The sequence below is a fragment of the Rhagoletis zephyria genome, unplaced genomic scaffold (genome assembly GCF_001687245.7).
Source record: "Rhagoletis zephyria isolate East Lansing unplaced genomic scaffold, Rhagoletis_zephyria_1.1 Rzeph_scaffold_00501, whole genome shotgun sequence".
NCBI lineage: Eukaryota > Metazoa > Arthropoda > Insecta > Diptera > Tephritidae > Rhagoletis > Rhagoletis zephyria.
In genome coordinates, this window is record NW_016157585.1 from 97,193 (window position 1) to 115,159 (window position 17,967).

Below are 17,967 nucleotides of genomic sequence, written 5' to 3' on the forward strand. Positions count from 1 at the left end.
GCCAGCAAAGCAAAATAAAACAAAACAAAATAAAATAAAACCCAAATCAAAGCAAAAACTAATGTCAGCACAAAAAACACAGCACCAGCAACAATAAAAGACAGCAACACAGTTTACATGGATTCGCCGGCCCTGCTGCTGCCTACCGCTATCAACCGCCCGGCTTATATGTACTACCCGTCGGAAGAAGGTTGGAACAACGACGCTCCGCACAAACGCAAAGCGAGTCCCCAAATCTGTTTTTATTATTTATCATTTGGTTTGTACTAGCAAATACTTATTTTTTTATTTTTTTGGTCGACAAACAAAACTCGAGCACCTTTGGCGTTATGCGCCCGCTCTTGCTGGGACAGCAATGGCCACTGCTTTTTTTCTCCGGCATCTTCTTCAAATTTTGCTAACTTTTTGCTGTCCGAGTGCTACCTTAAACGCTTTTGTGTGCCAAGCAATCGAATTTTCTTCCGTTCTGAGTTTGGTATGTACGTATTAGGGATGTTAATTTTTTAGATTTTTACGATTCCGGGATTTATTATTTAGTATTTATTATTTTGAGAGAGAGCTTTGAGAAGCTATCCTACCATATAATAAATAATAAGTAAATGGGTTTGGAACGTAATTTTTTATTTAAAGTGAAAATTATTTCATAAGTAACAAAACGAAAGACCGTAATTAAATTTATATGCATTTAATAATACTTTAGCGTGTACATATCTGATAAAGTGATTTAAGGTATGTCGAAACAAGCTCGATGCAAAAAAAAAATTAAGTCACAAAATGTATGTTCTGGTTGAAAGAATATACTAGTGGCAGAAAAAAAACAAAAGCGCCTTAATTCGACCAGTTTTGTTTGTATTCCTTTTTTATTTAAAATTTTAAATTTTTTTAAGAAAGTCTACCTGATATCACACGTAATTAACTGCATATATATATGTGCATTTCTCTGACGTCATGATTTCTTTAAAAAGACTTTATAATTTCAAAGATATGATTAATTCCAAACTTTAATTAAAAAAATTCTGTGCAATGTAAAAAAAAATGCGGCCATCAAATGAAATAATTTTTTTTTTTTTGGTTCATAAGGACGAATAGGAATTGAAAATGCCCCTTTAATCTATTTTAATTTTTTAAGCTAATAAAGTTAGTCCTTAATATAAAATTTGTTCAAAAATTATAATTGCAAAATTTCAAGGATATACAAAGATAAAATTATAAAAGGATATTTTCAACACCTACCTGTCCCTTACGCACCAAAAAGTGTAATGTGTTTTAATTCTACTGAATCTTCTCTTTCATTTGAAATTTTTAAATCACTTTTGAATTACTTATATCTTTTAAATTTCAAAGTTCTTTTAAAAACTCCTGACGTCAGAGAGAAAAATTAAGAACGCAATTTTAAAATATTTCACCCTTGGTTTGGCAACTGTATTGATTTCATTTTTTGTGTGCAAAATTGTCTGCCGTAAGGTATTATATGTAGATACATTGGGGTACACATTAAAAAAAAAAAATTAAATATTAAATAAACAAAAGAAATAAAGCCAATACTGGTCAACATAAAGCGTTTCTATTATTGCCACCAGTGTTAATTACAAATCCCGACAATAGCGGAATTCTAGGCAAATAATCCCAGGATTTCCGGGACTTAAAAAACAAGGGATCCCGGAATCTCGGGACTAACATTCCTAGTACGTATGCATGTATGTATGTACTTGCATTCCTAGTCACACATTTTTTTTTATTCCTCTGCTTTTGAGCGATTTTTGTTGCTACTTGTTACAAGTTGTGATTTTAGTTTTAGTTTAGGTGTTTGATATAATGATTATAATTGTGTGGCACGAATGGTTAGTTGTAATGGTAGTAGAATAAGGAGGATTTTGGTTAGATGAACGATAAATGGAATAAAAAGGAGTATTAACATGTAATGGGAAATTAAAGCAGAATTCATCCGTAGGCCATAGAAATGGACTGGAATTGCTAAAATATAGTAATAGAATAGTTTGATGTCCAGAGTTTGGGAAAATACCTAATTGAACTAGGTTAGCGTTCATAAAAAGGTGTTAATTTTCATTAGACTAAGGCGCTTATAGTTAATAAAAATCAACACCTTTTAATGGTATTTTAGAGAGGTTGTGAGTCATAAAGTGGGGTCGACTGAAGAAGATTTTTACCCGTCAATATATACATACATTTTTATATATTTAACAAAATGTGTAAAAAATATTTCAGAAAAGCTGTCTGTCCGAAAAAAGTGGACCCGAACCGCTCCATTTCTTTTTTTTTAATACTAGATGTAAGATTTTTGCAAGGCAGCTCCTAGTACGATTGCCCCATTACTGCCGTGTTTTAATTGAATCCCTCGGTTCACAGATTCGAAACTTGGATATCCTTTTACACATCTACGTTCCTTGCAGAGTTGCTAGCCTTAATTTGCCCTCTTTTTGGGACAAATAACGTAAATGTTTTCTTTGGAAGAGTATTATTAATATTTCTTTAAATCATAGTTTCTAAAAAAATAATTGGCCTACGGAAATCCATGTAAACTCTTCCAATGGTATTTTTCACGCAGATGTTTATCTTCTCTTAAATCTTCCTTCAAACTGCATGAAACCGTGGATGGGGTTTAGTACTATGGCCATTGCTTCTGTCGCTAATTTACCTTTCCTCTCCGCTTTTGTGTATGCCTCTGTGCGACCCACACCACTTAAAATTAAGTACATACATCCCCAAGCGGGTACAAAAAATATGGCCGGGCTCGACTTTTCAGGTTTTCAACTGCTTACAAACCTCTCTCTGCTTCTTAGATGCTGCGGTACATTTCATAGATCTGAACAGTTTGGTTCCACAAACATTTACATATACAACAAACTTTAATTTGACAACATTCGCACTTTAATAATGGATATTTTCCATTCAAAATCTAAATGTTGTCTGCACCTGGTACTATGTGCAAATATTCCAATTATTTACTCACATATCTCAAAAAGGGTTCAGCATTCCTTTTGACGAAACAGCTAGCTGCGGCCATAAAGTAAATTGTATACCGTTAGTTATCTATCGCTGTGCTAAAAGTCATAATCAACACGTAAGCCGTTAATGGTTTCTACTTTCATGTGATGCACTTAGCAACTACAAAAGTAATAAAAACAAAAATTAAATGCAAAAATTTTTTAACTTTATAACTTCCGCATGAGAACAAAAGCACAATCAAGTGCTTTAGAACAGCGAAGAAAAGTAATACTGCCTGCCGCCGCCGCCGTCGCCGCCGTCGCCAAATTCATAATTAAATACTTATGTGCTTTTCCATTTTTTATGGACCATTAAATATGCGGCTTCATTTTTAGCTACTAAAAATGGTCGATGGTGGCTGTAAATTCAACAAATATTGCCCAATTCTGATGCTCCTGCTGCGGTATAGCATTCACTTGCAAAAATCATAAAGGAATCCACATAGAATTTAGCGCTGCATAAGCCGCATTAATATAGCGGCTTTTTATTTACTAATGGCAAACCACTCATGAAGCTGCGATAATATTTGTTTAACACTCAGAAGAAAAGCAAAATAAACTGCACATGAAAAATCATACCGAAGTATCGGCATGCGGTGGCTGCTTGGGTGGAAAGCTCTTATTATGTTACCGGTTGGAAAATTGCTTTTATTGAACCATTTTTTAATGGCCCATCGCATGATGAACCAGTGAATGTTACCAGATATGTATATTCGCGGAAGTCAGTTCAAAGAACGGCATTTAAGCTGACCCTAAAATATTATAGTAAGGAAAAAAAGACAGTAAAAAAATAGTTTATTAGTCCACTCACACAATGTCAGCTACTCGTTTCATAAGTCGCCTAAATTATTAACGCCTCAGGTTCAGGTAACCAATAACTAACGAGTTAGTGAGTTAGTTGAATAACTGGATAAAGAAGGGCAAGGTACAATGCGACCTAAAAGATCCTTAACAACGCTATAATTTTGTGCCTAACCCTAAAATGCCCTGGTGGGCAAAAACTTAACGAATCTTTGTGTGGCCAAAGCCGGAAATTCACAGGGAATGTGTTTTGAAGTTCCTGCGTCTTCAAGGCAGAGCTAACATTTTAACACTATGGTCTTAGCAATTTGGTGCACATAAAAACAGAAGCAACCAGTTAGAAACCAAGAATAATTTAACAGAAAAAGAATGGCCTAAAATCCTTTTCGCAGGCTCATTCTGGGTCCTTCACCCACGCTTTCGTTTTTTTTTTGTTTCTGGCCACTCGTGAGGTTTGCTCATATATATATAGCTAGGTGCAAAGGTAATTAATGAAGGGAAGAGTACTAATCAGCACCCCAAGCGTATGTATTAAATAATATCTGCCATTCAAAATGTGAAATAATCTGCACAATCTAAGACAACTTTTGCTTGCTTGACCTCTACTTTTTGATTTATTTTCACAATTTTTCTTGTTCTTACTTGTCTGTCTATCTGTTTGTTTGTTTAACTGCTACTGCATCGTTTATTTATGTTTTTACAGTTATTGGACAACAAACCACGCCGCCAGAATTGCCAATTTACGGTGATCCCTACACGGAAATTGCACTGGATCTAGTCTTCCCAAAGGGGAATCCAACATTCCTGCTCGAAGGCAAGAAACTGCAGCTGCTGCAGCCGCTCGATCGCGATGAGGAGAATCTGAGTCACATTGTCTTTCAGGTAAGTATTTAAGTGCAACGACATCTGTGCTCTGTGTGTTCTAAGTTATGAGTTGAGTAAAGTCAAAAGTGGGGAAGCAGCATGTGTGCACAAGTTTGTGTTTGTTGAGAGTGTGTTTGTGTGAACATATGCAATTCGGCGCACCAAAGGCGGTACGCTTGTGGTGAATGAATACCTCACTTACTTATGCACACACACATTAAAGCATAGATTGGGATGTGCAAAAGCGCTCATAAAACGCTATTGAAACACCAACGAACAAAAAATAAATATAAAAAAAAACTAGCAAACAAAAGCGAACAAGCTCACGCTGGCCTGCCGCTGTGAGATTTTTCCTGGTGAAATGCAAATTTTTATGGCAAAATTTTACAGTTGCACGCCAGTTGCAGTAACACACAAAAAAACGCTTAATAAACAAATATGCAAGCATTTTATGGCTGCTTTAGTTTTTGCGATTTGGCGTGGAGCGAAACAATTTTTTAAGTACATCTTATTCCGCCATTATAATACATACAAGCATACAAACATACATAAATAACTACCTGTGACTTCGTGTGCGTGAGGATATGTGTGCAGGTGTGTTTGTATGTGTGTGTTTACTAGCTGCTTTATTTATTTAATATATATTTTATTTTGTTTTTGTTTTTGTTTTTCTTCATTCTCATTTCGCTGCACCACAGGTCTCCTGCACCATTCGTGCAACAAACAAGCGACGCAACATTCCGATTATTGTGCGCGTATCTGATGTCAACGACAATGCGCCGCGCTTCATGAACACACCCTATGAGGTCACCGTGCCGGAGGTAAGAAATGAACAATCCTTAAGAACTACAAACGTAGAAAAAAGAAATTAAAAACTTTCCTAAAAGCAAAAGCAAAAAAAAACGATTTCCTTTAATTTCGCAAGCGAACCTCTTCACTGCAATCTTGATAAGCCGCTTAGCGGGAAGCTCTACGACTTGCGCCGTCTTTCCAACAACACAACAACACAAATGCAAAGTGCCGCTTTGATTATTTGCTGGTGTATATAGTCTATTTGGCAAAGCGCAAATGCGCCGCTTGTGTGCGCTTTATGTACAATATTCACAACAACAACGCAGAGAAGCAATGCTGTGCTCTACCTAGAATTGCAGCAAAATCATTGCGGGCAACAAGAACAATTAAATATGAAACGTTCTACTAAAGCAGCGCGCCTGCGCAAAACTGCTGCGGACGCGCATGCCGTTTGCGGCCCAGCTGGTTTTCTCCTGTGCCTGTGTCAGCCGCGCTTAGTCCATTGGCATTGGTTAACCAACCTGGTGGGTGGTTTCTTGTGGTCGCAACTGGTTTTTCGCGCCCACGCGCAACTTCATTTCATACAAAACGCAAATATTGCTCTTAGTGAAAATGCTGCAAAACGTTTGCTAACTGCTGTGGCTATTGCTACTGTCATACTGCTGTTGTTGATCTCCTAAATGACTCGTAAGTCAATTCAGTTAATATTGACATTTACTGCAGAATAAATGAACATACCACATAAATATGTGCAAGAATGATACAGCACTGTATGGCGGGCGATCTTAAAAGTTGTAATTGGGGACTTGGAAAATAAGCATAAATCAAAAGACTTAAGCAGCAAACTTGCCGCAAGCTTTAGGTATATATGTACATATGTATGTATGTATTCACATAAGTATGTAATCAATTTTCTTAATGGAAGTTTAAATCGACGAGTATTTAGCAGAAATTAAGTGAACATGAATTTACTTTTAATTCCAATTTTCAAGATATCTGACTGAAATTTGGAAAACGGCTATATTTTATAATGTATTAATCATTTGTCGACGGACTACTTGTATAACATATAACCGATCCCATACAACTGATTCTTCAGATATTGGGTTTTTTGTCATAACTCCCATATTAATGAAGCTGGGAGCATAAATATTCATGCAAGGGAGACGTCAAAATAGGATATTTAGAAGAAGAAAAGCACAAAGGCACAGATTTAAAAAAAGAGTAAAGAAACCTAAAGATGAAGATAAAAGGGGAAGGCAAATTTAAATATTTTATATAATGACAATGGTGGGGGTGAATATATAGATGAAGTTAAAGATCTGGGTAAATGTACAAGAAAAGATAAAAATGAAAACATAAATATATACATATACATATAATATAGAGGTAATAATAAAAATTAAAATGAAGACTAAAATAGAGATGGAGAAAGCGATAGAGATAAAGGGATGTGTTATGTTATGCTATGTTGTGTTATGTTATGTTATATTATGATATGTTGTGTTATGATATGTTTTGTTATGCCATGTTATCTTATGGTATGTTATGTTCAACTACGTTATGTTATAATGTATTATGTTGTGCTATGTTATGTTATGCTAAGAGCTAAGTTCAACTTCCCTTTACTCATCTCACCCCAGCTAATGCTATTTCATCTCGACTCACCTTATCTCACCTGAAGTAATATTAACTCAGCTCAACTCACCCGAATAACCCATCTTAATTTATCTAAACTCACTTCACTTCAACTTAACACAACTCAGCTCAACTCATCTTGATTTTACTGGTTGAATTTCAACAGCTGGGTGGACACTAGTTATTTTTGAAGACAAATCTTCTTCTTGCTTCTGAAAAAATTGTTTTACATCTTCTCGAATTTACAATTTTTTGAAAATTTTCAAGTTAAATACCTTTTTTTCTAACGAAGGGACAATCATTATTTTCTTACGTTTAATGCGGCCGCTGTGGTGTAGTGGTAAGCAGTGCACGCTGCCACTCCGCATGGCCTGGGCTCAAACCCTGGTCAAAGCAACATCAAAAAAATATAGAAAAAAGGTTTCGTTCTTAACAGCGGTCGCCCTTCGGCAGGCAATGACAAACCTGCGAGCGAATTTTTGCTATGAAAAACAGCTTCTCTCCTTTATGTAGCAACAGTAAGGCGCACACTACAAATCGAGGGATAAGCTCGGCCCAATACAAACACAGGCGAAGGAATTTTTTGTCCAGCACAAAAGATCTGCACCGTCCGTCCGATTATTAAACATGCGATGTCTAATTAAAGCGCTTGGTCTGTAGATGTGAAAACTGATTTTAAGTTTGTCGAAAGGAGCTGACATCTGTTGATAATTTTAACTAAAATTATTTAACGATCATCCGAAGTGAGGTGTCAAATTAAAAGGCTTGGATTTTAGATGTGCACTGAGGTTTCGATTTTTTGAAAAGAGATGCCACCTTTTAAAAAATTATATTCAAATTATTTAAACAAATAATTCAATTATAACAAAATGGGTATCAATCAAAATGGTTTTGGAAGGCTTTGCTTGTTAGCTGAACTATAAGAAGGTTGCCACCTGTTTAAAAAAATCATATTAGGTAAGAGAAATTTGTATCCCCACATGGTTGCCAAACAAAAAATTAAATTGAAAGAATCAATTCAATTTTCATTTCTGAATTGTATTTAGCGGGGTTGCCACATGTTTGAAAAATGAAATTCCATTTAATTTATCAGTTAATTCAAATATGTATCGCAATGTACGACGAAGGAGAGTTAACAAGGATTAAGCTTCAAAATTCTTTTGAAGAGGGCTGCCACCTGTTTGAAAGGTCTAACTCAGTTAACTAATAATACAATAAGTTTATGAAATATGGAAATACCTTAGTCAAACGAAAGAATGTTAAAAAATATTTAGTTTGAATATTTGGAATGTGTTTTATGAGTTTAAAAAGTTGCATTCAAACTAATTAATAAGATGGATGAGTTAAAAAAGATGGATATCAATCAAAATGGGTTTGAACAGGCTTTATTCCTGACTTTTACTTAGGAGGGTTGCCATTAGTTGGAACAATTAAATGTTTGAAACGGTTTTATTTATTTTTTTTTTAACTAAAAATTTTTTCATCGGTATAGGGTGATTTGAGATTTCATGAAATTAAATACATGCACTATGCGAGACTGCATTTCACTCAGAAACAACTACACGGTTTTAGATGAAATATGACACTCGGATCTCTTATAACTCTGACTTTTGGATTATTTTGTTAAGTTTTTGAAATTCAATTTTGGGGAGTTTTAATGCCATGCGGGTTCACTAGTGTGGATTATTATTGTAATATGATAAAAAATATTTAATTTTATTATTTCAGTATGAAAAAGGTCCTTATTAGTTGGTTTTCGCGTTGTCTACATCGGCTTTGGGATGACCGAATAGATGGTTTATGCCGGTTCGGTACCCGCTGATCTTTTCCATTATTTGACATATAAATAGTAAAAAGCTTCTTATGGAGGACTTACCGGATCTAAAGGCACACTGATAGAACCCAATCGTCTCGTTGACGGTGAGCTTTAGAGCCTTTCGCATAATATGCCAGATCGACTTACTTACTATGGTGGGGTCTCCTTTCTTGTGAGTAGTGGGTAGAGCACACTTAAATTCCCGTGTTCAGGCATGCGCATATCCCACCCACTGTATTCCTCAAAGGGCTAATGCATGCACGCTATCAAATTAGCAACTCCGTACTTGAAGGTTTTGTTTATTTACAGCCCCGAATTCGCTTTTCATAGCTCCATAGTTAGGTTTTTCTAATAGCAGCGTACAGCTTTTATTTTAAGATCCCACTACTTATGTGTGAAGAAACACTCTTAATAATTTAGTTCGCTAAAATTGCATTATTGCATTACATCATAATATTGAATAAAAACCATGAATAAGTGTCTACTAAACTAAACGTCAAATGTACTTATGTAAGGACATACATATGAACATATATGCATATGAAAATATGTATGTAGATATATGCATGCATCGTCGGTATATTTATTAGGTATCAGCTGCCCGATTGACAGACATGCAACCAATGCAACATCAAAACGATCACCTTCGCTGTCAGAAATTTTCACATGCCAAGATGTTAGCCCGTGCAGTTTTTTTGTTTCACCTTTTTCGATCTGCTTTTTATTGCTGTTATTAACTGGATATCTCTCCAGAGCATTGCCCTGGGAAGTAATTTTGCATGAAGAACAACATGAATGCAGATATAGAAGAGATTATAAAAACGCTGTTAAATAACCCATAAAAGTAAAATAAAATGGTCTGAGTTATGTATGTTTGTATGTATGTAAGTAAGTTATGGAGCATTGACATCTTGTAGGTTGCATGTTGTAGCCGGTTTCATGCAGGCGTTGCTCCTTTGACTAAACTCATTTACTACAAGTCTTAGACGAATGCATTTTCCATACTTAATAATAACAATTACACCCAAAAAAATATATGTATGGATTACAGCGTATAGATGTGGATATTTAAATAACAGTTGTTCCCACATTTTCTAAGCTCTACAAAGTAATGTTCTTCAGTTTCCATGAATAGAATAAATTTTAGTTCTTCATGTGCACTGAGCACACAGCGTAAATTAAGGGCCGATTTCTCAAGTATTTGTTTTAAATTTATCTGCCTTTTAATGCTAAATGTCCTTAATGAAAAAACCCGTTCCATAATAATAGTGCACGAGGTTTTCAATAACTTCCTGAGAATGAACTCTAAGCAGGTTTAGCTATTAGAAGCATAGACAAAATTTTTAAGAAACCTCTAGACCCTTTATTTAAATATTACCATCTCCTGGCCGGTAGTAGCCACCAGATCATTCGTATGAAAGTTCACATCACTTTTTTATTCAACACAAATTTTTTTAATTTGGGCGTGTCGATACATGTTTTTGTAAGTTCTTCCATATGTACTTATGTGACTTATGTTGGCCGGCGCAGCTGCTCTCACTTTTACGTTTGCTAAATGCTGCTTCCTGGATCAAAGTTACTTTTCATCACCCTTACATCCAGATTTTTTTAAATAAAGTAGAGTTACCCAGCCACTCCTTGCTGTGGCTCAGCCAAATAGAATGGAAATTTGTATGAAAATCAGAGGGGAACGTAAATAGATTTTTTTTTTTTTTATTGTTGACCGATCCACTTGACGTTAATTTTCAGTTACTTTCGAATGTAATTCAGGCATACAAATACGACTATTATCATGTTTGTTCGCTCGCTGGTCATCTGTGTGGTTCTCACATGAGGTTGCTCATCGCTCATTTGATTGACTTCGCCTACCTGCATATGTCAACATGTCGTTTCCGTAGCATTCTAATGAGTATTATAAAATATGATAGAATTGTTTTTACAGCCAATCAAATCAAATAAATGATGCTCAAGTATACCTAAATACACCTTTTAACCGAGTCGTTTGTTAATCTAAAATATTTTAGCTTTTATCGTTTCGTAAATATTTCAAAATTTGTACTTCAATTTTATTACTCAAACCCTCAGTATGCAAATTAATATCAGTAGCAAGACTTTTGAAAAATATCTGGACAAATAATGAGTAAATTTTTTCATTCTACTAAGGCTTTTTCAAACATTTTCGTTTCGTTTCTTAAGTTTTTGGATTAATTGGTGTTAGTGCTAATGAAAAATGTTTTTTAATGATTTAAATACCCTTCGTTTAATACTAAAATTTTAATATTTCATTTATCTGGCCATTTTACACTTGCAGTCTTTATAGGCAAGAGGAAATCCTCTTTAAAAATATTTTCTAAACTACGCTTTCCGAAACCAACTTATTTTGACACGCTTATTGGGCACCTCATTTGCCTTCCTTATTAATTTAATTGAATAAAACTTTTCAAACAGGTGGCAATGCTATTCAAAAATGTTTGAAAACTAAGCTCTGTTAAGGCTCTTAATTTTGGTACTCATATTGCAAAATTTATGTCATTTATATTTAATTTAATGGAATTATAATTTTTAAACTCTTACTCAAAAATATATTCCATCAAGCTCTCTTAAACCTCATTAATTTGTTATCCAAATTGTAGTACATTTTATTTAATTTTTTTATCAACTCGGTTAATCGAAATTTCGAATCAAATTAGTGGCAACTCTCTATTTTTTAAGGTTTACATTATCCGGAGTTTATAATGAATAAATTAGAGATATAATTATTATATTTTTTGTTGTTTTTCCATATATGTGTTGTTCACTTTTTTTTATCGGTGGTATTATATGGGCAAAATCTAGTAATAACATTTTTTAACATAACTATGGATCCATTTATCGGAAAGCGAGCAAACAAAACCTAAACATGTTCCACAAATGTTTTAAAATTTGTGAAAATTTTATCAAAATCGGTCCACTGGTTTTTGAGTAAATGTGTTACAAAACTGTTGGAACTTTATTTTATATATAAAAATATGTATGTATGTATAAATGTACACATACAGTATAGCAGTTGCAGTAATAGTATTCATAAGTTTAAAAAATTCATCATATACAGTCAGCGTCAAAAATATGCATACCCTTAAGTATTGGCGATTTTATTTATTTACATTTTTTATGCCGATTGTACGAGAATCATTTTTTTTTTTTAATTTCATACAAAACTTGGAAAAATGCAAAAAGTTCCGCAACCAATTATGAAACTCCCATCTTCAGCTGTCAAATTTAGCATCAGAAATTACCGGGGGGCTACGACGAGCTGGAGGTGGGCAAAACTCATACTGAGTGCTTAACACCCACCAACCTTCTATATACGTGTGGATTTACATATAATACCAATAGATTGGCGCTTACACATATATTAGTGTTTGGCCGAGCATCTCCTCCGATTTGCGGCGTTTGCCTTGATGTGGTCACACAAAGTTCAGAAACCCGCAGTTTTACGCCACCTCCGAACGTCGATTATATTTTTTTGAGAAGCTGTTTTTCATGGCAGAATACCCTCGGAGGATTGCCATTGCCTGTCGAGAGGCGGCCGCTATTATAAAAATCTTTTTTGTTTTTTATTTATTTCTTTTTTATGTTGGGATTTCTGTTTTCGATACAAAAGAAAAACTACTTTTATGAGCGCAGATAAATTAAAAAAAAAAGTTACTTTATCATTGAGCGCCCTTGTACGAGCTAAACATGCCTGTATTTTAACTTTAATGGAAAAACTAGTCTAACATCTGTACACTCATCCAATTTATACTAAAAAAAAATATGCCTGTACTTAATCCAGTGGCTATCAGTCAAACAGTAAGCAGTGATGTTCTCATCAAAACAAACGAACAAACAAAAAATATTTCGTTGATCCATATGAAAATGTTATGGCGGCAATTGCAACTTTAATGTCATCAACCACTTTGCAGTTGCTTACCGCTTTTTAGCTGTCGATAGCCGCTGTCACTTGCCACTACAATCTACAAGTAATTCACTCAAAATGCAGCAAACACTTAAATCCGGCAACGTAGCTAAGCAATCAATTGTGCGGACAAGTTGTAAACTGAACGGATAGCAGCTACAAAAATAAAAATAAAAATAAGATGAAACAAATGCAAAAAACACAACAGTAAAGTCGCACAAAATCATTTAAAACCTCAATTATTATCAAAGTTCATACGCAAAAAAAAAACACAGCTTTTTTTATCAATTTTGTGCGTATTTTCGTTAATTAAGTGACAGTCAGTGGCTGTATGCTCGAACATGTGAAGGCTTAGCCGCTGCTTGTGGACAACTTGTCAATTTGGCGCAGTTTGATGTTTGATTTGAGTAGTTGCTGCGGCAGTTAGTCGACGTACTTAGTAACATGTTGCTCTTAATGAAGCGGGCGCTTGAACGCGCAACATGTTGCCGATGAAACATGTCCCGCAGTAAGCAGCCAAATGACAACTATCTATTAATGGCGATTTTTTTTTGTGTTTATTGTTATTATTTTTTTGTGTTTGTGTTTGTGTTTGGTTTTTTCTACTACAGTTCATTCACTCTTTTGTTTACTAGCCAATTTTCGTGAGGCTTTTATGCATAAATTTTAAATAATTACAGCCAACTATACAAATGCAGTTTATGGTTGCGTGTTGTAAACTGATTTCCCATAGGCACAAATACGAGATTCGCATTCTTGCAAAGATATTATTTTCTAGCACGCACACACACACACACACACACAACACATGCGCACTCTTTCATACGCATGCGGAGGCTCGCAAAATCGCTATACATCAGTCGCCCGTTGGCAGTAGCACCTGTTGGCATCATTTCAAATAGCTGTCCATCAAAATGCTCTCCACTTTATGTTCTGCTGCTGCCCGTTTTGCTGTCAACACAAATCCAAATCCAGTTCAACGAGAATTGTTTCGCAGCAACAGCGGCAACACATCAGTCAACAACAACCGCAGACATCTTTTGGCTATCTATCGCAGTGCACGGACTTCATAAAAATTGCAGAATAGTGGTAGATTTCACATAAATACAAAAAATAGTAGCAGTTGGTAGATTTTTTTTTAAGAAACAATATTAGATAGTTTTTATTTAAAAAGGGTAAATCAAGGCGAATGTGTATAAGCTGGTGTTACCCGAACAGCTGGATTTTCGCAGTGGAGGTTCTTAATGTCAAAATGATGTATTTGTTGTGATTCTCACTGTCTTTATGCGTAAAATTTTTTATTGTAATTTTTGATTTTCTACTCTGCTATCACTTCTTATGAATTAACCTTGGGATAGGTTGTACTTTTTTATAAAACAACAAAAAATCTATTTCAAGCCAATAAAACATTCATAAAAAAACGTATGAATGAAACTCTATTCGAATTGAATGAAAAAAAATGATATCTGTTTTCTCGTAAAAACAATTTAAATTGAAAAAGCCAACTCCCTACCGAATTCCATAACCTGAAAAGAAATTTATTTTCGAATTTGAATCGATCACGGATGCCATGATTCAGTATCTGTATTAATTGAAAAAGGGACTCCACTAATTACCCTACACTTCAAAATTTCATTACTAAAAATAGATTTGAAATACTTGAAGTTTGCAGAACATTCGTTCGGCAGTCTCCCACAAAAAAAGGTATTGCAAAAGAAAAACATTTGTATAAACAGCTGATAGAAATGCATTTTCACCTTCAAATTTCTTATGGTCAGATTTAGCTTTTTTTAAGTATATTCGATGGAAAAATATGTATTTCGGATAATATTGGTAGATTTTTACCTTTTGTTGGTAAAAATGATAGAAAGTAAAATACAGTTAAAAAGTTGGTAAATCTACCAATAAAGTGGTAAAGTCCGTGCACTGATCTATCGGCTGTTGGCCGCCTAGCCGCTTAGTCGCTTGGCCTGCTGTTGTACGAGTGCATAGTGCATATGTGTCAGCAATGCAGTCAAGCATGCGGAAATTGATTATTACAAGTGTATACTATTTTCTTTATTCGCTTGCTCTGATGGCATTTTTTATTGTTTTTATGCACATTTCTTTTATTTTATTTATTATTTTTGTTCTGCTTTCTTCTTTGGCTTGCGGCTGCTCCAAGTTAATTGCGCATTTGTAAGGAAATTGCGCTATTCATATATCTATACATTAGAGAAATCAAATTAAGTTATTAGCGCGGCAATGTCAAGTACCGCTACTTCGGCTACAAAAAAACAACAACAACAACAAAAACAATTGTCGTTGACACTGCTGCGGTAAGTGAGTTATTTATTAAGTGTAATTTGTGGCAATTTCTAAATGGTGCGGCAATCTATTGAAGATTAAATATTTGCATAGAAACGGAAAGCTTTAGTGGCGGTTTTCTTAATTAACATTAGCGCGTGGTATTTTGTTTAAATACTTAATGCCTTTTTGTCTAGGAGAAAATTTTTTAGTGACAATAGTGAGTGAAATTATTTATCAAGAAGAGGGAAATGGCTATCACTCAATTAAAATGACAAAAAAAAATTTTAAAAAACTTTTGTGAATAAATATTTCATACCTTAAGAAATTTTTAACTAAAATTTTTCAGTGAACATTGTAGCTTCTTGGATTTCCATTTGTTTAGAAGCGCATCAAATTTTATAGAAAGCAATGGCAATCGTCAAGGCGGTGTAAGTTTACGTATCTGTAATAATACTACTACTACTAATTACTTCCGAACTAGTTCATTGATCTATTATAAAAAAAGAGAAAATATTTCTTAAAAAATGTTTAGGATTTTTGTTGGTGTACTTTGTGCAAACTAATCGTCGATGTTTTTGCAAAACCTCCAATCGAACAATTGCAAAATCGCCAAAATCGCCGTTGTAGCAAAAAATAGATTTGGTAACCCTGTACTGAGATTAAAACATAAAAATCGTGAAATTGTTATTAAAACAATTTGTTTTGAAAATTTGAAAATTTATTGGTCCTTAAATTTGGTCTAGTCAACAACCACGATTGAATTATGTTAAAATGCACAAAATCACGACATTCCAAAAAGTTGCCATAGGCACTTAATTTGGCACGCTCTAAAGTATTTAGCAAATATTGTTAACCGGTTTACTTTTTTTGAAAAAAAAATTTTTTTTTTTAAATTTAAGTGCGGCGATTTTACTGCAAATGACTGCATTGAGATTTGAATGTTTGCAATTTTTTCTATATATTTCTTAATTTATATTTATTTTAATTTACTATATTTTTCTCATTGCTACCCAAGCTCTAAATCGTGATGCAATCCATTTAGCTGTGAAATATTATTCAATTTTACTGCATTATTCTTAGTTTTTAGTGTTCAGAGTAAGCAATTGTCAATGCTTAAATAGCATTAAGAAACTAAAAGTAAATTTTAATGATTTTTATGTGCATGAAAAATTTGTACTTGAACTCCTGTTGCTATTAGCCCAACCTCTCATTTACATATGAGTATGAGTGCATATAACCATACACATATTTTTTGTTTATGCAAACGTAGTACCGAAAGTACTTTCAGTTTTAACCTTGAATTCCAAAGCAAGAGTGTCTCAGATTTTAGAAAACTTTTTCATTCTTTTTAACCTTTACATGCATGTGAATACATGTTCATACATGTGTATGTATATATAGTACCTGTGATAGGGCATGTTATACAGAATACGCAAAGAGTGCAGTATAAAAGTCAGTGGTGCCAAGTATAAAAATATTAATTCCATTTTTGATGTTTTTAGTTGTTTTTTCATTTTTTGAAAAAAGCAAATAAATTACGCAAAATAAAGTGATTTTTAGCTGTTAGAAGTACCTGATAAGGTATTACATACCAGGGTGTGGATTTTGATGCAGTCATTTTTTTAATGGTGGCGTTCCCTAGATAAGTATCTAGAAGTTCTATTTAAAGATCCCAGATCCAAAAAATTAAAATTCATTGTTGAGTTTTTCCGTAATTTTCGCCACTTTTAATTTTACATCTACAGGCTAAGATCTTTATTTTTGTAAATTCGACGAACGATGGAAATGAAATGACTATCACAACTAATGTCTTATCTTATAATATACCCATATAAATTGATATTCATCTCTTAATAATTCATCTAAACACTTGGCAACCCTTTTAAAACATTCCAAATGTTCAAACAAAAGATTTCTTAAAATTCATTGGTTTGACTCCCGTATTTTTATATTTCGCAAATGTAATTTTTGTATTAGTTAATTAAATTAGACCTTTCAAACAGGTGGCAGCCCTCTTCAACTCATATAGGAAGAGTTGATTTATAATATTAAATACTTTGAACTAAATTTTTTTAAAGATGACAATCTTTTTCGAAAAAGCAAAACCTTATTTGACGTCACATTTTTGAAAATCGAACGAACGATGCGCATCGAATGGCATTGGTTATTAAAAAACATTAATTGATTTTTAACAGGTGGCAACACTTTTACGAAAAAATAAAACCTTATTGCAAATCTACCCTTTAATTTGACACCCCATTTTTGAAAATCGAACGAACAGTGCAGATCTGATGACCTGGACAAAAAATCCCTTCGCGTAATATATATATATACTAGCTTATACCCGCGGGTTTCACCCCGCGCTTTTATACAAATATGAAAAATAATTTAATGATGTTAAATTTTATTTCTGTGCCCATTTCGTTATAGCTCGTTATTTTTTAAGCGAGTTAAGGTATTTAGGCCATTTAAAACTATGAAATTATAAAATCTCGTCTGCGCGCTAGGCATACGAAAGATATCAATCCCTCTAAGTTTACCTTGAAATGGTTCCAGGTATACGACGCGTAAACATGTAACCTTCTTGGAGGTGCCACGGCGGGTTCTAATATTTCCAACTCAAATTCAGTAACCTGGCCTTGATAAAATACCACTTCTCATTACTGTAGCAAATGCCTCAAGAGAGCTTTAGATTATAAGGCCGAACCCGGCTCTCCCTTTTCCATTAAAAGAAATTTTTGCTATCAGTACGGCACTTATAAAATAAATCTCCATAACAAATTTAAAATACTTCCAAATATTTTCTATCCTTCCAGAGATATGTA

At 34.0% G+C, this 17,967-nt stretch overlaps 1 protein-coding gene across 1 annotated transcript in view; it reads left to right on the forward strand.

The window, feature by feature from the left end:
- Cad99C (cadherin 99C) overlaps nt 1–17,967 on the forward strand; it is a 137,736-nt gene that overhangs the window by 70,346 nt on the left and 49,423 nt on the right. Inside the window, exons 3-4 of the mRNA XM_017612101.1 lie at nt 4,510–4,688; nt 5,369–5,491. Of these exons, the coding sequence (XP_017467590.1) occupies nt 4,510–4,688; nt 5,369–5,491 (302 nt within the window). The remainder of the gene's footprint in view (nt 1–4,509; nt 4,689–5,368; nt 5,492–17,967) is intronic.